The sequence below is a fragment of the Notothenia rossii genome (assembly GCF_949606895.1).
Source record: "Notothenia rossii genome assembly, chromosome: 3".
NCBI lineage: Eukaryota > Metazoa > Chordata > Actinopteri > Perciformes > Nototheniidae > Notothenia > Notothenia rossii.
The window spans coordinates 10,486,708-10,510,543 of NC_136901.1; the positions used below are offsets into that span (position 1 = coordinate 10,486,708).

General features: G+C 39.2%; 1 protein-coding gene and 1 long non-coding RNA gene across 2 annotated transcripts in view; both read right to left on the bottom strand.

Moving 5' to 3' along the window:
• Nucleotides 1-13,147, bottom strand: part of LOC307031575 — a 47,058-nt gene extending 33,911 nt beyond the window's left edge. Inside the window, exons 1-2 of the long non-coding RNA XR_013805994.1 lie at nucleotides 13,030-13,147; nucleotides 12,690-12,822 (exon numbers count right to left, since the gene is read on the bottom strand). This is a non-coding gene — a long non-coding RNA (uncharacterized lncRNA). The remainder of the gene's footprint in view (nucleotides 1-12,689; nucleotides 12,823-13,029) is intronic.
• A 1,300-nt stretch (nucleotides 13,148-14,447) lies between these two features.
• txndc16 (thioredoxin domain containing 16) lies at nucleotides 14,448-23,768 on the bottom strand. The gene is made up of 20 exons (XM_079668735.1): nucleotides 23,265-23,768; nucleotides 22,860-23,040; nucleotides 22,385-22,467; nucleotides 22,197-22,270; nucleotides 22,019-22,093; nucleotides 21,807-21,928; nucleotides 21,558-21,648; nucleotides 21,057-21,219; nucleotides 20,788-20,957; nucleotides 20,635-20,695; nucleotides 20,400-20,553; nucleotides 20,137-20,283; nucleotides 19,978-20,037; nucleotides 19,539-19,728; nucleotides 19,194-19,330; nucleotides 18,572-18,656; nucleotides 18,057-18,198; nucleotides 16,852-17,039; nucleotides 16,584-16,774; nucleotides 14,448-14,703 (listed from the first exon to the last, which is right to left on the bottom strand). The coding sequence occupies exons 2-20, from the start codon at nucleotides 23,014-23,016 to the stop codon at nucleotides 14,498-14,500; spliced, it is 2,496 nt and encodes an 831-aa protein (XP_079524861.1). The 5' UTR covers nucleotides 23,017-23,040; nucleotides 23,265-23,768; the 3' UTR covers nucleotides 14,448-14,497.
• Between the last annotated feature and the right edge of the window lie 68 nt (nucleotides 23,769-23,836).

Below are 23,836 nucleotides of genomic sequence, written 5' to 3' on the forward strand. Positions count from 1 at the left end.
CATCCTGCAACACGTCCATGTTTAGAGGTCACATGGGAGGCATTATATTGAGCCTGTGATGCAGCTGTACAGCATGCACAATATCAAGAAGATGTTTCTCCATTATGAGCCAGACACTAGAGGATTATCGGTATAAAATAGGGAAGGTAATACACGCTGGTGGAAGTTACTAGTACAATTACTCAAGTACAGTACAACTTTAAAGAAATGTACACAACCTAGCATAACATGTTCTGATAATACTTGTGATATTTTTAATGTAGGACTTTTAATTGTACTGCAGTAATTTAACATTAATGTATTAGTACTTTTACTACATCTAATGACCTGAATACCAGCACTTGTAATGGAGACATGGTAGAATGGAAGTATAGCATGTAAGCTTTGACTAAATACAGAGAGCAGCACGAGATGTGATGGGATGGTGGACTTGGTAGAGGCTTGCATCGATCAACACTTATGTATTGATCCAGCATGTATGTCACGGTGGGTCAGAAATAACCTATTATGTGCTTTGTATGGGGGGATCGCAGCCTGACCCCTCCTCAAAACTAATGACCCACTTATACGTCAATGAAATGGCCTCCCAGGTGATGGCTCGGTAAGCAGTAAGGACACAGGATTGGATTCTAATCTTCTTTTAAAGGTCACCTATCATGCTATTTCCAGGCAATAGCATAGGTCTCAGATATATAATAATATAATATATAAAAAACATGTCTATGAAGTGTTTTGCTCAAAATACCAAACAGATCACCCATTCTAGCCATGCCTCATATCCCTCTATTTCACTTTTTTTAGATATAAATATTCAGTAGTGACATATTACAATATAGTATCCAAATCGTGGATTACAAGGATCACTTCTGAAACAGTATGGAGCTCAAAGGCTTTCTCTCTTGCCGGTTATACCACAAGGTGAGTTCCTGTTTATTTCCTGCTTCTTCACACACATGCTCTCCAGTACAGGATAGCTCTGAGTGTTAGCGATGCTAATGTAAACACCGACCATATTACGTCCAAAACAGTCGGGCATTGTTTCTGATAGCAACGTTTCTGATTGGCCCGTGGGTCCACATTTCAGATATTACGTCATATCGGACGCAAATCTGGATCAGCTCCGTTGTAGCTCCGTTTTTAGAGATTTGGGTACGGAGGAAAAGGGGTTTTATTTTCTGACGCTGCGTGAGTTCCCTGACACACCGGGGACACATATTTATGTATAAAAGACATAAATATGTGCATTTTGCATGATAGGTCCCCTTTAAGTAAGGTTTTGTTTGAATAACAGTGTAAATATGTACTGCATGGTGCACCTCAGGTCCTACAGTGAGTCATCAAAGGGAAGTGTGAGAAAATCCTGAGGTGCCAAGAGAACGTTCAGTAATATACAAAATGAGCCAACTGTCATTTGTTGAAGTTGTTGCCAAAAAACAATGTTTTAAATTGATGTTTTTATAAAAACCTTTTGTCCTTGTAGTAGCTACAACACTCTTAAAGCTATCAATAGCATAGCCAGTAAGTGTACTGTAAGAACATATTTCAATAGGCTACTCAATTATATTAAAATAAATTTAAGATTTCAGCATAATGTTTTGCACAGAATCAATATCGCCTATCGAATGAAGCTTCCCCTACAAAGTTATTTCGTGTCGTTTTGCATTGCAGAACCACCTATTTATCTTATAAGGGAGCTTTAATCAACCTACTGTTTAAGTCTGTCTTACATAGTTGTACAGTTTGCTGAAATAGAATGAACTGGATTGGAATTATAGTTCTTGGAGGAAATAAATCATTCACATGTATCAACAGAGAATAGGTCGTTGGTGGCAGCCCAACAAAACCACACCCTCTGCAGTGATATAAAAGGGGTCCTTGTGCCTAGAAAGAATGTTTCAAGACTCCTAAATCATACATTCAATGATTAGTCACTAAGTCACTAGTAGAAAATAGCTTGAATCCCCTCTTTCTCCTTAACTTTGTGCAGCCATTTGCAAAATATGTGGAGGTCATAGAGAGGCAGGATTTGAGACTTAACCTTTAACTTTATTATCCCTGAGGGGCAAACAAGAAAAACATTGACCACGTCTCCACAGGATGTGTTCAGGAACCGTGCTGACTGTGGGTCACCCGTGTTTTGGCAGCATTATTGATATTGATTGAAACTAACTTTCTGGCCCAGTCATGTGTTCCTTCAGGGTTTGGTCCATTATATACAAAGGCTGTACAGTATATGTGCTGCAGCCTCCATTGGTTTGATGAAAAATATACATATTGATGGTGATCAGAGTTGATTATTATTGCTATTCCAATGAAATTGTTAACTGAATGTATTAAATACAATTTTAAAAAGCACCAACACACACCATCACACTGTGTCGAAACTATTTGAAGGAAGAAGAGGTGTCTAACATTGGCCTGTTTGATTTCCCCTAGTTCATTATCCGGTCAATATGCTGAGCTGTACGGTTTGATATAAAGGAGGAAAATGTTAAGATCTTGGAACCACAAGGATATAAGGACTCAAATGCACGACCCGGGAGCCAGAGGAAAAGTATAATTATTATACTTTATTAACAAACAACACTCTACAAAAGAAAGCTAAACATAAATCGCTCTCAACGTGAGGACAGAAACTTACGACAGAGTTTCAGGAGCGTAGTTAGAGTATGGTACAAAAAAAGGCAATCGTGGAAAGTGCAGAGATCTGGCATGAGGACAGGACAAGACGAACTGACAACAAACAAAGGGGAACGGGGGAATACATACAGGAGATAACAAGGCACAGGAGATAACAAGGCACAGGTGAAAACAATCAGGGGCGGGGCTGAAACTGATGAGAGCAGGAGAACACACTAGGAAAGACAACACAAGAATAACAACACATGATGGACTCAGCATTTCTGACGGTGCATCTCTGATATATATCGCGATATGAAAAATGCAGAGTTTTTTTTACCAGAAGAAGATAAGCACCAGTGTACTGTAAAGTCAAATGAATTGTGATCTGGTTTGCTGTGCATGCATTGCACCCATATCACTCGCATGCAACACTATCTTGTGCCTTAGTCATGAAAAATTTGAATTGTTCAAGTTATCGTCTTGTAGCAACTAGCAAGCAGCAAAAAAGGTATAGTCAGGTCCTTCCATTTGACTGTTGCAGGTGCACACATTGCGATTTGGATGCTGAATCGATGTATTGTGCAGCCCCAGTGTGTGTGTGTGTGTGTGTGTGGTAGAACAGGAATGTAGACACAAAAGCCAGGTGAGATCTCTGACGTCATTGAACACACCATTTACCGCACACACACGGTTCTGACAGGAGAGCTGTCCAGGCTTAACATGGGTTACACACACACACACACACACACACACACACACACACACACACACACACACACACACACACACACACACACACACACACACACACACACACACACACACACACACACACACACACACACACACACACACACACACACACACACACACACACACACACACACACACACACACACACACACACACACACACACACACACACACACACACACACACACACACACACACACACACACACACACACTTTCTCATCAAAAACATAGCGCTGTTGGACATTCCTTGGGAACGGAGGAGGATGTTTAGCCGGTCGTATGTGGAGGCAGAGAGAGGCACAAAGGGGAGGATGTTTTCTTTACTGTATGTTCATAAACTGGAAGAAAAGTCAGACCTCGGCAAACACAGTCGATCATCAAAATAATCATAACAAAAGGAAATGTTGTTTTGGACAGAATATGCAGAACTTTCTCCGTATTGATCCACCAAAAACCTCTTAACGGCAGCAGGAGAAATGCTGACTGCTGAGGTGTGACTGAGAGCATTAGGTGCATTTGAGTAAAGCTGCATGGTAATTACAGAAGATGAGTCTCATTAATAAATAAACAAATCTACCACTTCTTTCCTTTTGTGGCTTTCATGTCGTTGTTTGAGAAAAACATCATGAAAAGAGTAATGATGAAACAGAAAGTTAATAAATATCAAGAATGACACTAAAACTTGTGAAGCGTGTTTTTTTTTGGATGGCCGTGAGAATAAGTTGGACGAACAACAACAATGTATTCTCCTTTCGGCCTTTTACTTAAGAGACATAAATGCGTAATGGTGCACGGCAAGATATAGTTATATATCTTTTTTTTTCTCGCATAATTCAGACCTTGTGTGCTGCTTTATTTGAACACTTGTGAACAGAAGAACTGCCAAAGAGGCTATGAGGAATGTGGATCTGATGCTTTCCATCCTTGCTCCTTCTGTCTGTGAATAATTACAATAACAACGTGGGATAAAAGGAAATAAATTAAGAATAAATCTCAACAAAACACAAGAGTTGGAACCGACACAACAGAGAATAAATATTTGTTTTGACTGACTCAGACACATTTCTTTCAGTTAGAAATACCATGTCTCTCTTTTAAGGGGAAAAAAATGCACTTAAAGTTGTTTTTATGCATTTTTTGGTTCGTTTATGTTTTTTCCAAAATGATTTGTTATGCATTATCCCTCCCAAAGAAGACTCAATTTGAGGTTGATTGTCATTTTAAGGGAATTATTTTTCACTACTCAAAGTCACTACACCCACCCCAGGTTTTTAAGGTCATTTTATAGTAAATTAATATTATATTTTCTGCGTGTCCCTCTACATGTCCTTCTAAGAGAAGTACTGTAAATCGCATGACGGCCTCATGGGGGGAGTTCATTAGAGTAAAACAGACTTCTTTAGAAAAGTCTACATATCCTTCATTCTCATAATAATCGCTCACACTTCATCTCACTCTGACAACGGTAAACTTGGTCAAGATGTAAAGGAAATGAAAAACACCAGAAGGTCGACACCTGTCAAGCTCCTAGAAATGTATCTGACGCATTCAATGGACAAAACTTGGACCAATCAATCACTGTGATATCTGTCCACAGTGGAGTGCAGTCCTCCCATTTTATTAGAAACAACAACGGCTTTATAGTGAATTATAGCACCTATCATTTATTCATCACGTTTACCTGTCAAACATATTCTGCCCAATATCTCAAACAACATTATTAAAGCTACTTGTACTTTACCTGTATTTTCAATATCTCAAACAACATTATTAAAGCTACTTGTACTTTACCTGTATTTTCAATATCTCAAACAACATTATTAAAGCTACTTGTACTTTACCTGTATTTTCTATTTTATGCTATATACTTTATGCTATATTGGCTTCAACTACATTTTCAAAGCCAATATTGTACATTTTACTGCACGATAATTTCTCAACTGTACTTACTTGAGATATTGAGATGATTAGCTAATATAAAATATAATTCAATGTCTGACTTCTTCTTTTTCTGCTGTCCAAAATGTTGCTTAACAACCCTTAACTATAAATGCGTTAAACCTGCTTTAATTTCACACTTCAATACAAATCAACATTTAGGTTAAACAAATGACATTTTAATCTTTTATACCTGTCTATTTGATGATATGGAATGACTTAGTTCTTGGTATTGTTATCTGTGGAAGAATATAACTCAAGTGTGTTGAAACTGTGTGTTCTCCAACTATGACCTGCAGGAATGCTGACCTCTACTCTTCCTCTTTCCACTCCTCTCCCTCCCTTCCATGCAATTAGTTTCCAGTGAAAACATGCGCCTTTTAATTCACGCTGAATGTGGTTCCCAAGCAGGAGAGATCTTAATCTGTCATCCTTCATATTAGGGCTGCTCGATTATGGCAAAAATCATAATCTCGATTATTTGGGTCAATAATTGATATCACGATTATCCATTTACTTTGAAAACATCAATTCATTGGAGATTGAACAGTATGTTTTTAACAGTTGATTACCCTGAACCCTAAGTATACTTCAACGAAAAAAAAAAAAAAACATATAAAAAAAAAAAAAAAGGTTATAATAAAATAATAATCGTTTTATTTCGATTACGCTGTTTTCGTAATCGTTGCAAGCCATAATCGTAATTGCGATTAAAATACGATTAATTGAGCAGCGCTACTTCATATGTAATGGCGGCTGAGGGAGTCATGTAGAAATAAACTATCAAGGAGAACAAACTTGATAGTGAATGATCAGATGGCATCACCGAGACTTTTATTTGCACGGAATAAACCGTTGATATTCAACTCTGCTACGTCTCATGTTTCTCCAGAAGAAGGGCGGATCTCACGGGTTCTTCACCAGGGTGAACTATAGAAATGATCACAGAGGATAATCCAGAATAGAGGCTAAAAGTTTGACTTTTTATCCTCATACGACTCGAAATCTGGCAACCACGTGAAAATCACACGTCTCTGTTCTGCAGAATGCATGTTTGGAGAACTTAAAACGTTTTAAGACTTTATCGCTGGGGTTTACAGCAGCTGAGCTCAGCTTTCCTTTCCCGTTTCTTTAAACTTGATGCTTACACTATAAAAGCCTTAATGTAGGAGTCAAATAAAAAAAGAATAATAAAGGAGAGATGAAAGGAGCTCCAATAAAAGTCAGATATGCATCGCTTAAGGTTTGCTCTGAACGTGCACTGTTTGAAAAAAGTAGAAACGGTAAAGGATGGAAGTTAAAAACAAGCCTGGAGCTGTTTATATCAATCTTATTTACCACAGCAAATACATTTAGAGAGAAGAATTGCTGCTTTTCATTTTCATACACTTTGGAGGACTTCATTGACTTTTCTTCAATTTATTGATGACGGTGGAAAGGATTTTGAAAACAGCTGTTTAATAGTTAAGGGAGGCAGACATATGTTTCCGGAAACACCATCTATTAGAGGATTCTTTCACTGTGGGATGTTCAGGAGATTTTTAGATTTCCATGCAAAAGGACTTTTTTCTTGGCAATAATTATATATATAAATAGTGCTGTGTAGTTGGGAAGCAGATAGGTTTCCTAGGACGAAGACCTCTGGGAATAAAGATATGTGGCGATCCATTTAGAGATAATTGGGTCTGTAACTTGGGAGCAAAAATGTAAGCTTCCGTCTCATCCGCCACATTTTACCGGGTAGGTATAAGACCAGACTGATGAGAGTTCTTTAAAAAAAAAACGAATATGGATCAACATTTTTCCTTTAACAACCACAAGAAAGAAGCCTCATGCTTTCTGTTTCTGTCTGAAAAATCTCTGTGAACAAACAGAACAGAGAGAGGCTGTCAGACAGACTTTATCTTCCTCTCTGTGACGCTCACTGCCTTTGTCCTCCACACACACACACACACACACACACACACACACACACACACACACACACACACACACACACACACACACACACACACACACACACACACACACACACACACACACACACACACACACACACACACACACACACACACACACACACACACACACACACACACACACACACACACACACACACACACACACACACACACACACACACACACACACACACACACACACACACACACACACACACACACACACACACACACACACACACCCCTTTTGTTTGCCATTCCAATAGGTGCTGAAAGGTGTTGTATTGCACGGCTGCCAGGACAGAATGTCTTACAGTAGTGGAAAACCCGTCATGTGTTGAATGCATCAGGATTCACACACACACAGTCACATCATTCCCAACTAATGACCAGAAGAAAAATATCCTTTTTTTTTATTTATAAGTTGGATGTGAATCATTTTAAACGTTTTTTGGCTGCAACTAAATTCATGACTCTGCGGACCGTTTTCCGGTATAATCGATTACTGTTTAGTCTATAAAGTGTTGGAAGTTTCTCAGAATACCTGTTGATGTCATGATAATATATCAAAACCCTTTAATATCTTGACCTTGCTGGATCCTAAACAGTGAAGTATGACTGACTGTTTTTAACAGGAAAAAAACCTCCTGGAAAATGAGACTATTCATCCAGATTTCTGTTCCCCTCTGCCATACAGTACTCTCTGTCTCACCACACACTCAGACCCTACATTTCCTGACAGCTATTCCTATATGGCCGGCTATTGTGTTTCCCTTCCCAGAATTGTGTAACAAACCCAATAAAAGCCTTTTAGGTCTCTCTCCCAGACGCTCTGTCTCTCGCTCCTCACACACTGTGAATCTCATCCATATCGACGTACAAGCTGCTAAAATGACCATCATTTTGAAATGATGTCTTTCACCGACTGAATCAATACACACAATATAATGCACACACACATCTTGATGAATGTGTGTTCTGAGGCAGTAATGGGGACATGGCAGCAGTGGTCAAATTAGAAGAAAAGTGTCCACAGAGTAAAGTAACACATTTAAAAAAGGTCAAAGTATGTAACAATAATTATCTTTTTTTGGTGATGTCCCATCTCCATAATGTCAGTATTCTCTTAGTTTAGATAATTGTTTGATAGGTTTATTTAGGGAACTCTAAATAGGTTTGAACTCAAAATAAAAGCCATTTAATCCACTGAAGTGTGGAGATATACAATTATCTTTTCAAGCTAAATGCATCCTCTGAAGTCTATGATTTTCTAAATCTTATTGAACATTTTCTACATATTATCTACATGGATCATAGGTGCTGGGTACGCACAAATCAATCAAATTAAATAGTGAAGCATTCTGAATTGAAGTTTCTGCAGCAATATAGTTATAAAATGGTTCACTAAGATGAGTGCACAGGTTCTCTATATTTGTAACCATAGTTACAGGACCTTTGATACTGTTGTTGGCTCCCCCTGTTGGCTGACTGTAAACAGTAGATGCTGTCAGTTGTGTAAATAAATGATTTCCATCCTAAACTGCAGCCTTGCACCTCCACACAGGTGTCTCCACTTATTCTTCATTAGTTACATGACTGCGCAGCTTGATGTTGGGAGGATCCAGACACGAAGTCACATGACATCATCAGGGTGCATTAGCTAATGAGGTGTTATTGATTCAGCTCCAACTTGGAACAGGGCTTCTTTCTAATTGGCCGTATTGTTAATCAGAGAAACAGGTAGGGATCTCAGAGAGCGTGACAGTAACGGACACTGAAAGGTTTCCATGGCAACACAGTGTATCGCCAATCGCAGCCGGCCAAATATTAGCAGTGACCTCAGGGCCTGAACTCTTAAACATATACTAATTACTTCCTGAAGAACACTTTCAAATAGACATTTACCAAATGTACTGAAGGGTCAAGGTGGATGTGACATTTATACAATCTGGACACAGTTAATACGACTTTATAATCTCAGTAATACACTGCAGAATGTGAATCAACTAAAATATTTTTAAATGTTAATTACAAGAGATGCAATGTGAATAAGGATGGATCTTATTTTAATGTGAATAATTGCACGTTAGCAGGAATTCAACAACATGGTGAAAGTGAAATCAGTGTTCTCTGTTTCTCTGTTTATGTGAAAGAGAAATTTCCGCAACTTCAGTGTGAATAAATTGTAAATAAGAACTTTAAAATGTGTCATTTTTCGTTTTTTTAAACAATAAGTTAAACAATAAATAACTTCATGACCTATTAAAACCCCTTGTTTATTTTTAGGAGGCTGCTTAGAAACTATGCTCCCTGTTGCTTGAGTTGACGTATTTTCCTTTGTGACGTCAAGTGGAGATCAGCCTGGCTTTAGCAGTGAGATCCAGTGTGTGTGTGTGTGTGTGTGTGTGTGTGTGTGTGTGTGTGTGTGTGTGTGTGTGTGTGTGTTTGTGTGTTTGTGAGTGGTTCTGAGAACACAGATTAAGGGCCATCCCGTAGGAGTTTCAGCTCAATTATGGTTGAGAATTTGATCGCAATCTTGGAGTATAAATTCCCACACACGCTTACACAGTCACGTTCTACAAGTATTCCCAACAAAACTCCATATCTTCGTATGCCTGCAACCGGATGAATAAATGACTAAAAACAAACCAACTACGCCAAATTCAAAAACAAGTGAAGCACACACACAATCACAGGTAAAACGTCATTTCCAGACACAATGAAACGGAGAAAAACTGCCAAACAAAGATGGCTCTGCCTCCCCATCCTTCATCTTTGCATCTGCACTCGTGCATCTGTGTGCCATTATGCCATAAATTCCCCGTGATGCGTTCATTGACCTTGTAATCAAGATTTCTCGACATGTGTGCCGACATGTTTCAAACTCCTATAGCTGCTATAGGGATTTGCGGTGGGCGTTATGCAACAGTTGAAACTTTTCCAAAGGAATAGCATAGCTTACGTTAAACTGGCCTTTCGTTTAACTTCTATCGTCTGCTTTCACTCAGTATAAGGTATGGTAATGTAATGGAAAGCTGCCAACAGCGAGCCAAAGATGACATTGAATGCATTTTGCAATTACTTTAATAAGTGAAACATAACTCAGTCGAAGAACAAATAAAGAATGATGACAGGAACGCTAACACGCCGCTTGAGGCACCAGGCCTGCTCTGTGTGTGTATCAGAAATTGAATAACATCTATGGTCTGCTTACACTAATTTTATAACTCACATGTAACACGGGGGTGTGTGGTAGTGCTACAATCCAGTTACGTACTTGATCTATGCAGGATCATTTCCCTACTGATGGATTACGATGACTCAAGTTTTTCCGGGATGCAGCAAATGCAATTATTTTGTATGTTTGTGTGCATGACCCTTTTACTAAAAGTCACATACATGCTGAATATTCTCGACAAGCAGGTTTACAGTGTGACTCATACATAAAAAAAGTACCCAGACATTTTACAACACATTTAACCTTATATTTGTCCAATTCATTCAAATAAAAAACAAAAGAAAACAACTGAACCTGTTGAGTCATTTTGTATTTACCTTTTTTTTTGCATTATAGTCATTTAAGTCCTGCTTGAATAATTTATTTACAAAGCATTTCCCTTCTGGTAAGAGTACCATTAATATGAAAAGCAGTGCATGAACACCAACTTTGTGTTATTTGCTAAATTGATGGTTATATATGTAAATGAAGGAATTGCATTCCCACAAACACTCCTGATACTCATCTGCACCCTTGGCCAGAATTCATAATAATACTAATTCAATGTTGGACTACATTTTTGCAAAAGGGAGCATAATGACATGAAATAGGTGTAGAGATAATAAATACATGATTAAAGATCTTTCTGTACTAGGGACCCACTTTCTATCCACTTTACTTCCACTATATATATATTTCAGACCAGAAACATCTTCACACTCGGCTTTCATTTGATTTGATCTACACTCCTGTAAGGTTTTGTAAATACGTATTGCACCATAACAATGCAATACAAGTGACAATAAACTGGCCACACACACAGATACAAATTCACCACCAGCAGGAAGAGGTGAAAATACTTCGATAAATGTAAATAAAAAGTAAATAGTAACTGTGAGTAGAGTGGAGTAAAAAGGAGCCTTTAAAATTAAGTGGGTTAGAAGTATAAAATACTTAAAGTACACTTGTAGCAAAATAATACTATGGTTCTTCAGTTAATTACAGTCCACCACTTATAGCAGGCTTGTAAAAATCTGTTTTTAAAAAGAATGCTGAGCTCATCAACAAAGTTTTCCACCATAAGCAGATCTTGAATAGATTTGTCGTCCTTATTCAAAATGTCAACAGATACATAGATTGTTGCCACAGTTATCTCATTTGTTTTTATTCCCTTCTCAGCTCCAATGGCAGGAGTCAGTCTTCCCGAAATATCTGCCAACAGCAGGAGAGCTGTTAAAAGTCTGCATTTATTTCACTTTCTCTGCCACACATAGCTGACACATGAGTTAAAATCAGATAAGCTCTTTAATCCCAGAAATCTGACAAAATGTTTTTTCCAGGCGCGACAACTTTGGCAGCACCTCAGGAATGAATCCTGTATAATCACTGGCACCACTGGAAACTTAAACAGATACAGTACGGTGAAATCCAGCCATGCTTTACCTTGGCTTTTAATCGTGTTTTTCTGCTCTGCACCAAACAGCTTTGACACTGATTAACTTCAACACACACAGGGTTAACTAAATGCTGACTTCATGACTGAGAAATTCACTCTAAGACAGGAATCATTTGGTATTTAAGGACAGCTTTCTGTAAGCTGCTTAGGCCCTTTTTAACGCGTATCAAAAAGCCTTTAAATATTTCTTAAAGGAGTCCATAAATAAGACATTCTCTCCTTTTGCTTCAACAAAACCAAACTTATTCTTAGAAGAAAGATGTCAATAAAACCATTAATGCTTTGATATCTTATATCACAGCTGCAGTTATATCAAGTGGTAAAGAAAGTGTGAAAATAAAATCGAAGGGGCCGGATGGGGTCAGTTATTTGTTAAGAGAGTTATTTAAATGAATTCTGAACTATGTGCTGATTGAAGATATCCGTATGTGCAGCATAATTCTATTCTACATTCTACGGACAGTAACATAGTCAGCAGGTGACTCAGCAACAATGAAATACTACATTGGAAAACTATAATATATACAAATATTCAAATGCAATTCAGTATACAGTATGTCATTTTCATGATATCAACATTAACACAAAAAGAGGTGAAGGACACATAAAAAGCCAAACTCAGTCATTTCAGCATTAGGAAAGAAATTAGCTAGTTTAGCAAAGCTAGCAAGAGACAGCTAGCAAAGACCATAGTTTATGTTTAGAGACAGACAGAAAGACAGAGTGTGTGTCTGACTTACGTTTTTTGACGTCCACATCACTTCTCCCATCCTTCATTCAAGTGAAGCTTCCATGTTCACAGTCATTTTGTTGGTTGACAGGACTCCACATCTTCTCTCTCCATGGCTGCTGCTAGCTAGCTAACTAGCTTAGCTTAACTCAAAAGAGGGGAGATAATTAATACCAACAATTAAAAACCTACTATCTGAAACACTTAATTTTATATAATACTTTCATATTTTGTTTCTTATGAGGCCATTTCACACTTTACTTCACACTTTCTTTTCCTCAGACGTTTCCATACATTTTGCAGTGCCATATGAGCGTATTGTCTCTAACATTTTAAAGTTTTTTAATCACCTTGACACACCTGGCCTGTATTCGTTGGACATCTGTAATGGTGTAATGTCGTCTTTTCACCACGCACACTGGCTAACATGTAAACCCCGTTAGTACCAAGAGGGGCGCTGTTTCGCACGATTAGGAAAAGTTAATTTAAATGTAATATAATAAATATATATTTATTTGCAAAAATAAATCAATGAAAGGGATACCATTTGTTATTGAATAAACTTTACAAGAAGGCCTGTCTAAACTTGTATACCTAAATGTATACGTCAAAATGACTGAAGTGCTGTGTTCTGTGTATTGTGGCCAGTATGTCAAATCAGTTTACTTTATATTATATGTTTCTCTATTTTTATGTATAATAAATCAAGCCCTAAAAGTATCAAACACCAACTTACAAACTATACTGATATTTCTTACTGACATTACTACCACTTTTAAAACAGATATACTGCAATGTTCTCAATAATTGGTTATATTTCTGTAAACATTGTTTTATATATTTGATTTAATAATAGTTTTTTAATATTTCTATACTTGATCTTATTTAACACATTTTCCCTTTTAATGTGTTTAGGTATGCACCCACTATTATACAACCAAAGATAATCCCTTGTGTGTGAACCTTCCTTGCAATAAACCTGGTTCTGATTCTGCCAGTACTTGGACCAAAATGAAAGATGGTGATTCACATGGGTTCAAAAGAAAATCCAACCTAAATCGCAAAAGCACTTTCAATCCTTCAGTCGCAGCTTCAGAATGGACTGGAATTACCCTTTTAACCAAGACTCATTGATCTGAATTCCAGTTCCCAGAAGCCACATCAGAAACCACCATAATAATTCAACAGGACCTAATTTACCTGTTTTGTTCAGCATCCCAACTGCACGGGAAATTACACAGACACCTTGTGATTTACCATAAGAGGTGGTATGCGGGGAAATAACGTCAGAATAACATCAGGACATAAATGACCCGTACCTAAAGTCATTGCAATAGCCAATCGTGATCTTATTTCATAACAGTGAAGGCAGCTGTAAGATTATTATTGGAAACACTTATAATATGACAGATACGCAATTTCCACACTAAGCTACAACCCTCAGGTTCAGAACTTGCGTACGCTTGCTTAAACGAATATGAGTTGCTTGGTTTTGTAACTTTAATAATGGCTTGTCAGCTAATGAGGTCAACAAGTTCAGCAGGAATCAGTCACAAACCGCAGCAGTAAAAAAAACAGGAAATGAAACTGTGTAAATACCCCTGAGGGGGTCGAGTCATAATGAAACCGACTTTAACTCCAAACTTCACATTATCTTTTCGACGTACCCACCTTTACCTGTTATGTGTTTTTTTGTATATCTTTTCCAGTCTGTCAATACAATTCGTAGGGAAGAAATCTATCTCAATAATCTCATATAAACCCAGAATGAATAGAAACACATTTTTTTAATCATTTACTTAATGTCCCAGTTCACTGTTATAGTTCAGAGTGAGGGTTATTGTGAAAAGTGTCAGAGTGGGAGGAGGAATCGTCCACATCTTCTTCCTTGCTATCCTCTTCCTCCTCCTCCTCTTCCTCTTCTGGAGTTTGCTGCTGGGCGGAGTCTGGTTCCTGTATGTCCATGATTTTCAGGAAGTCCAGGAACTCGACAGCAGGAGGCCAGCTGTCCTCCCCCAACATCCCTATAGAGACACACAGAAACGGGAATATTTATTTAGGTCTGCAAAAACAATTATTTTTCCTTATTGATGAACGTACTACAATTTTTTATTTAAAAAAGGCAGAATATAACATGATTCAAGATGATATGAGCCTTAATCTAATGCAAAGAAAAAACCTTTGACCTGTTATTCAGTTATAAATATGAAACAAATAACTCATAATCTACAAGGTAATTAAGATAAAAATAATATACTATTTCCTAGATTTTAAAATAATAGCCGAACAGAAGGAAGAAAGGCAGATAATCAACCCAAAAGGCAGCTTTTAAATGATACCGATGATACCGTTTTACAGCTAAACAATTTTGTTTTAACTCGAACGCAATCAGTTATACACTTCTGATCAAAAGAAGAGTTTTGAAACTGCCTTGCATGGAAACAGGAAGTCCCAGGACGTGGAAAATGAGTCTCTAAACACTGCACGTCTGTATTTTCCAGTGGAGAATGGAAGGAATTGGTTGCATGACAATCCTTGTGCTCAGAGAAGAGTCACAGCGCGACCGCTGCCTCATCTCACCTGCACCCACTGCAGAGTTCAAAGGTCAAGGGTTAATGGCTCTGGACAGAGGAGGTGTTAAAGCCCTAACAATCATCACCTTCATTCAAAGACCATTTTGAGGTGCAATACACGTGTCGACTCAAAGCCTCCTGCATGCCTGAAGCCACTCGCTGGATCCTGCCCTCTGTCATTGTCTGCTTTTACACTCTATGGAGCATATGTTATTTGATTTGTGCCTAAATAAAGGAAATACACTGTAAGAGGAGAGTGTAGACATGGGACTGACACGTCTATTTTATCTTTTCTTTGAGGCTATGTTTTTACTATTTCCATATGAGGTCATTTTCTTCTTTCCATGGAAATGAACAAAAACATTTCTGATTCTATTTTAAATATAATTTGACACATTACTCGCCTCATCCTCTTTAGTTCAGTCTGTTAAAAGTGAACGAATCACAATATCTGATGACAGTCCCTCACTGTATTTGTCTTACTTTGACCTCTGAAGGTTAAACATGGGGCAAGTAAAATCCTTCGAAGCTCTAGTACGTCTTCTCTAATGTCATCCAACATTTTTCCATTTGAGGCATTAAGCAGCCCTGATCTTACTCCTTTATGACCTCAGATGAGAGAAAATATAGTTAAAGGTCATAAAAGCAACCAACATTACAACGTGTATAGCTCAAGTTTAGTCAAAAGGTATTGAAATAATTGTTTGATATCTTATGTATGCAGCAGAGTTTCGTAGTGGAAATGTACTTTAATGGAAAGTCATCCCTGCGGGGTATCACCAAATCACTGCAGGTAAGCAGGCAATCACTGCGGATAACCGGGTCATTGCTGCAGTTAAAAACGTCATCATCATGACTCCTGCTGCGAGAGACATGACGACCTCTCCATAGCAAAGAGAACCACTTCAAATCAAACCACCTACAAAGTCTGCTTTTGTCTGCATTTGCTGGCTTTGTAAAGTGTTGTTCGCAGTGCAGACGGAATACAAAAGTGAGAAAGTGAAAGCATACTTGGGCTAATCATTATAGATTAAACATCCAGAAGCACTTCAACAGCAGGCACTTTAAAGGCCATAATGCAGAGTTATAGTCTTTTTAAGAGCTTTTAGAGTGAATAAACAGAGGAAATGACATGACAGTTTTTTCATATCTCTTAAGCTTTTAGTTTCAGGTGTTTAAGTTTTGCCTAATTACACCAGACGTGGATTTATTGATTGTTGTTCTGTGTACTTTGATTATTTTTGCTTGATTTGTTACACAACAAGTATTTATTTTCCTATATCCTCGTGCCATTTTTTCTTTATCTAACTCCAGCACTTCCTGTTCCTTACCTGCCGCTGACACACCCCCTTCCTGGATCCTCTGCAGCCACTGCAGGACGGAGGAGGCCACTATAGGCGTGTTGGGGGGGAACTGATAGATCTCATCTCCTGAGGGCAAATGGGTGAGGACCAGAGCGGGGAGGGGGGGCATGGTGCCAAGGTATGACCCCAGGACGGACATACCAGCTGGAGTACGGCCCCTGGAACACATACCAGGAAAATGGATATAAATAGAGAATACATTGTTAGTGAATATAGAGCTTATTTAGTTACGTACAGGTGGATCCAGCAGGCCAGGTACTGCTCCATCCTCCCTCCTCCCACCTCCACCACTCCTCTCATCTCCTCCACCAGCGCCTGGTTCTGCTTCCGCCCGATCTCGTCCTCCTCCTCTCCCACAAAGAGGAGGAGGAGGGCTTTACCCAGAGAGAGGAAGGAGGGCAGGTTCTCCACCGTCAGCTCAGGCTGGGAGAGAAAACAGAGAAGTCACATTTATTTCAGTGTCAGCAGAAAAACATTTTAACGTCAGTAATTATTGTATTGATTGAAAAAAGAAAGAGCAGAAAGTGCTCAGAGCAGAAGTGCGCGTGGTAACAGAGGTCCAAGTGTATGACAGTGTATGGCAGGATGTTTGACCTCCTAGAATATAAGCATGACACGCTGTAATAGGCATATGATAGCTATGTGACGATGTTTAACATGATGTTTAACCTCTAGGGAGATTCACATGAGACCAAGCATGACCATTTTGGATGGGGGCCTCAATCTTGTGACTGTAGAACTTGAATATATAAGCATGTGAAGGACACAGTTTGGGAACCAGTTCTACCATATTTCTGTATGTGATAACTACTTTCTTTCTCACAAGAAATAAACAGATGTATCCTGATTATTCATATTCAAGCCGGTGGCGCGTGAGTAGAGTAGAAGAGGATGATGTGCATGCTGCATAAATGGATACTGATTTTAGTAACTGTACGTGTTTGACCTGGTTTGACCCTGCTGCAGTCCAGTCTCATTAGAAACAAGGACAATTGTGCCATCTAAAAAGGAACATTCTGGTATTGTTTGGACTATAATACATAAAAAGAGTTTCAAAAGTACAATTTGAAAACTTCAATCTTGTCTTTGACAACCCTTCTGTTTACCTTCACAGCATCAAAACTCGTAAACACTCAAAGAGAGATCTGAACTTGTCTTGATGAGCAACATCTGCATTAAAGATGGCAGTTTCCACATCATTGTATTTGTTTGACAGAGTAAATGTAAACGCAGACGTCATGCATCACTCTGTGAATGTATGAAAGAAAGTCCACATATGGAGTTTGTTATCTGCTGTGAATGATTCCATCCAGGCTTTCACAAACTCATGGATCTAGATTATAGGCTTTGTTTGAACTCTAAATAACTCGTAGGATTGTTTAGTATTTCTCCAGGCACACATGTCTTATAGCCCAGAAAGAGGAGTGATCACACGGTTACCAGAGGATGCAGCAGAGCAGAGTGGATGTGTGTGAGCAGCTCCTCAGAGGAGGTGGATACAGGCAGCGTGGCGGGAGGAGTGTGTGCCCTCCAGGATGGAAACACCAACACTGCAGGAAGCTCCATGCTGTGCTCTGCAGCCCTGCAGAACGCACACAATAAGGGTCATATATTTAGCTTATTTTTAAGGCAAGGCTAGTTTATTTATAAAGCAGATTCCAACAACAATTCAAAGTGCTGTACAGCAAAGCATTAAGACATAAACACATTGTAAAAATTACATTTCATTTCGTATTTGTGTGTTTGATGGAGCCCATACTAGCATTACTAGGGATCATATTTGTGTGTTTTTTTTATCATCAGTTTAATGTTCCTATCTTTTTTTAATTGGTGTTTTCTGGAAAAGTATAAGTGATGTAGTTGAATTGAGTTTTATCCAATCCAGTCAAAAATAACTTGTAGAAATGAATGTGTTACACAACTCTCAGGGACAAACTAATAACACGAGCTGTTACCATTTCTCTGCCAGCCCATTGGTCAGTAGTCCGGTCATCATCTCTCCTCTCAGAGACTTTGCTGCTTCAGTAAACAGCGATACACCTGCAGCAGGACACAGCAGCATCACATGATTTACTGACAGTGAACCTGGATCTGGATGACAAGTTCCTTCCCGTGTTGAAAATGAAGCTCTCTTCCATTTGAAACGGGGCGCAGCGGGGGCGCAGAAATAACCTGAATCTCGCAGATTTGGCACAACACTCAGACTTCCAGCTAGGCACCGCGGTGGCCAATCAAATACGTGCAGGCACACATTCTTCTGAGATTACTTAACAAAATGCACCGCTGTTTCCTTCACAGTCGTAAACAGTTGTGCTAAGCTGTTATGGAGTGATTTGTGTCTCAGAGGCTTTTTACCTCACACTCATATTCCTCAAACTAGACTTCCGGTTTCATGGCTCACAGATACCTCAAGCACCAACACAGCCACAGGTGTCACAAGCCTAATGATAAACTATTTTTTACATCTGAAATAGTTGACATTGTTGGTGTATATCCTTCTAACGTTTTATTTCACCGGTATAAAACACGAAAGGTCATCATCATCCAATACCAACACACAGAATTACAGCTTCCTACCTGTGTGTAGTTGTGTCTTAAACAGTCCCATCACTCTGTCAGGGTGATAGCCTGCTAGCTCAGGGCGAGGCACTTCCTGAAGGAATGATGTCACTTCCTCTTTGGTAGAGAGCAGCACGGGAGATGCTTGGAGGCTCCTGGTTAGAGAAGGGACAAATACACGTGTGTTAGATAGACACACAGAAAACAACCTTATTAAACTATGGAAAAAATAGAACAATAACTGATAGCTCTAGTGCATAAACAATCTAGAATATAAAAGAAGCTCTTCCAGTACAAAAAGGTTGGTGATTTATCATTTATTTGCTTGAAATTGGCAATAAATCCAGGTCTGTGTATTCTTACAGCAAGATGAAGCGATGCAGCGCCTCACTACCCAGCATGCCTCTGTAAAGCTGCGCCGGCTCCTTAGGGCGGAGCAGCAAGACGCAGGGGAAGGCCGTGATTGGCTGGAAGGGGATTGGGAGGGAGCTTTGAGCAGCGCAGAGGTCGGTCCACTCGCCACAGTCCACTGCACTCATCTGTACCTCAGAACCTGAAGCGATTCAATAATCAGACACCTATCAAGATGATGATAATGTCACTATTTCATATTTTCGTTAGTTTCAAAGTAATTCAGTGATAGGTGTCGGTAACAAAACAGAACGCAACCTTGTCACTTGAAACCTAATAAAACAACCTAAACACAAGCTTCAAAAAAGGGCATTTGGTAAATAACCCTTATTCCTGGATAACTGAAATTCTCCTATAGACAAAAAAGATGTTTTAATTGTGTCCTGTTTACCTTCAAGTCTCTCTGCAACTTCAATGAAGGAGCTGAGGAAAGCCATTGAAACGGCATCCCCTGGTGGTGAAAGAAGAAACTGCACTTAAATTCATTTTCATGTATTTGAACTCTTAACTCATTTTTCTTTGAAAGAATATCAGGAAGAGTGTAGCTTACATTTGAGGTAGAAGAGCGCCACCATCAGGCTGCTCTGAGATACTGCCGTGTGGAAGTTGTCAGAGGTTAGCTGGGTAATTGAGTCCATGTCCGGCAAGTTGCCTCGGTTTTCGTAGACAGACGCAGCAATCTCATCGTCCAGCTTGGCTTGAGGCAGACAAAGAAACATGTCAAAACAAATTGTATCTCCTCTTGAGGGATTAATCAACTTTGTCTACTTCTGTATTCTTTCCTTCTTTCTGTTTTATGCTCTTAACACTTACCAAAATGTGAATCCACCTCCTCGTCCTCCAGCCACTCCTCGTCCTCCAGCCACCCCTCATCGTCCTCTTCGTCTTCGTCCTCTTTCTCTTGATTTGTGAAGAGCTCCAGCACCTCATCGTGGTCGTTTAGGGTCAAATACTTCACCTCTGAACTCTTAAAGCACATCCACAAGAGTGTAAGACACACATTGTTTAAAAATAATGAGTAATCTTATTTTCTGAGTGGGCATCATACCTTCTCAGGCAGCCTGTAGGCAGCATTATATTCATCAGGGGTTTTCACAGCAGGACTCTGTCTGATAATACACACATAAACACACACAGGGATAAAGTCAAATGAAGAATATGACCAAAAAGCCCACCAGTGGTTGGTACCTGTGCCTGTTACCTGTGAACGAGCAGCAGCAGGGCGAGGCCCCGGAGCCTCCAGGCCAGAGCGGTGGCCGTGTCCAGGTCCTGCTGCTTGGTCGCAGGGCGAGAGAACAGGAAGACCTGCGGGGTCTGCTGGTAGGGGAACTGGGGGGGCTGCACCGAGGAGGGGTCGTCGTAAACTTCAGACTAGTAGAGAAAAACATGATACAATTATGTACAAGAAATACATTAAATTCACTTTCTTCAGAATTTGGATAATTATAATTTAGAAAAATGTATCCTCACCACTACTGGAGCCTCCATGAGCTGCAGGAAGGAGTGCAGGCTGAGGGTGGAGAGGGGTTTCCTCATGCGGGTCAGAGGGCAGCGCTCAGAGCTCAGCGGGAGTTTACTGTGGACCCTACAGTGGAGGAACCACACCTGAGAGGAGGGAGACGACTCATCAACGCTGAGGAGAGAAGAAGAGACACAGTAAATACTTCTCTGGTATAATATACAGTTGTCAGAAAACCCTAATCCTCTCATCTTAATGGATTCATGTATTTGATGATGGTAGTAGAAAGGGCCACCAATCATGCAGCTCCAAAATATACCATTATAAATTCAATCAGAGGGATGGATTACTAATTTTACCAGGCTCACATCGGTAAATCAGGCCTATTTTTTTTATAATTCTTCATCATGAGCCCTGCTTTCCTCTGCCTCCTCTATGAATCACACTGTGTGACTGCAAAGGCCATGGCATGTGACTCAGAGACATAGAGAGAGAGAGGCAAAACAACGTACCCTAAGTGCTTCAAAACAGGGCCTCCGGTAATGAGGATGAACTGGTATTTGGATCCGTAGACATAGGCTGTCTCCATCATCGATCTGTGCTCTTCGGTGACACAATCAGCAGAAAGGACACAATCATTTACTTCAGTCAGTATGTGTCTGTATCCAGATTCACTATCAGTCAATGAATCAGTCTTTAATCCCAATGCATCACTAACAGTTTCCCTCCCAATATATCCATCCTCTCCTTCTTTTCCATACCTTGTGTTCCCAGACTGCGGACATAACCCAGCACGATATCCTTCTTCCCTCTGGCTGCTTTCTCCATGGCCAACAGGTCAGTGTCAGTGTGGACGTACTTCACCTCTTCACGCAGAATGGCACTGGAAGAAAAAAGACATTTCCTTTAACTGGCAAGAACCAAGGAATTAACCCTTATTAACTTACACCAATATAACTGAACGAGTACTCACAACAGGACTTCAGACACTATGGAGTTGACGTCAAACACTGTGTCCAAGTCAAAACCCAGGAACTCCTTACCACCTCTGCCAGAAAAACACAGTCACAGAAAGAGTCATGGAAATGTCAATACAATGCAAGTGAATGTATCTTGACATATATAATCGACAACTGCTGTGCTCCACACACCTGAACAGAAACGCTGTGTGGCGCTCCCTTTCTTGTGTGCAGTACGCCTGGACCAGCTGTTTATCACAGTTGACCTAAACAGAAGGGATAAAGAGATACAAAAATATACACATCTTGTAGTTAATATTAACGTTGAGCTTTAATCTCCACTTGCATGTGTTGGTGGAGCTCTAGAGAAATGCAGTTACCTTGCCAACCAGTACTCCATAATCCTGCAGTGCGTCAGCAGATTTTTCTAACTCCAGCAAGAACAGAGAGATAGTAGGAGAGACTGGAGACAGATAAATACTGTTATTATTGATCATTTGGTTAAAAAGCATTAACAACTCCTGTTCTATCTGTATTTTTAAGGTATTTTCAAGTGTTATTATTACCCTTTTGGTTTAGTATTTATACATGATTCCTACAGTCATTTTGTGCAATTATTAAAAAGTGCAACAGTACACTGCAAGCAACAATTATTATGGTTTTGATTATTAAATAATAACTCTAAAAAAAACAAATTATGTTAGGGATAAAACAATTCTGGTTAGTTTGAATCTATATGGCATCATTTATTCAACATGTTGGGCTCATTAATCATCATCATACATACCAGTATATATATTTAATGAGATGTTGCTTGTACTTCTTATGTGTAAAAAGATTGTGTGAGCCGCCTACCTTGATGCTCAAAATAGATAAACATCATCTTCCCAGAATGCAATTTCTCATAGAAGTCTGCCGCTGTGTACTCTATTAATTCTGATGTGTTGGCCTTCTCTGTGCATCCTCCTGACCTCAGCCACAGCAGGAAAACAGCAACACACATCCACATCATGGAGAACAGGCTCTGTTGAGCTCTCTGTGAGGAAACATTATTGTATTATAAGCAGGAGATGCAACAGTGTTATGTAATTACACGCTGAAAAAAACATGATAATAGCTAACTTAACCAAGGAGGGGTTACACAATGAACATATATCATATGACCTGCACTATGATATGTGTAAGTGGTTCATATTTGCTGTTCAGTTCAATTGAGCTGTGTAGAAAGCAGTGACAAAAAAGATGCTAGCTGAGTGTTACCTGAGTTAGTCGAGGGGTTCAACTTTTGTCTTTCAAAGTGGCACAAACGTTACCAACCACAATTAAAACCGTGGTCAGACGACATAAAGGCATTATAAATTGTAAGCATAAACTTATACAACGAGGATAAAACCCAGAAGAAGGTCCACAAATTGCACTTTTATATTTAGGAATGTAGTGATGGCTAGTCCATTAGCTAGCCTGTTAGCTACCTAGTGATGGATGTTTTTCCATAGCTTTATGTGGCTAGCTAACGTAAACACCTATAAACTTAAAAGATACATGTTGTCATGTTTCCGTTGGGAGTGTAACGTTAGGCCAAAGAAAACACTAACTTTGCAAGGTTATTTTTCACCAAGCTAGGAAGTGAATTTAAAAAAATGTAGCTTGGGAAAATTACTCTCCATATTTAGCCAAACAGTGTCAAGTCACTAGCGTCAGAACATCATTTCCGGTTATTCTAAAATAAGTATCCTTAACTGACAAGTATGTTAGGAAGCTTTTATTCCATAACACTTCTATAATTAATACGAACTCGATACTGTAAGAATAGTAGCTCGTGAGAATATAGC

Excerpts from the sequence above, each read along its gene's own strand:
- txndc16 (XM_079668735.1), bottom strand. The coding sequence starts at position 23,016 with ATGATGTGGATGTGTGTTGCTGTTTTCCTGCTGTGGCTGAGGTCAGGA. Across the intron at positions 21,220-21,557 it reads CCTGTTTTGAAGCACTTAGG|CGTTGATGAGTCGTCTCCCT; the intron begins GTACGTTGTTTT and ends TTCTCTCCTCAG. Across the intron at positions 20,554-20,634 it reads CCTACAGGCTGCCTGAGAAG|AGTTCAGAGGTGAAGTATTT; the intron begins GTATGATGCCCA and ends ATGTGCTTTAAG.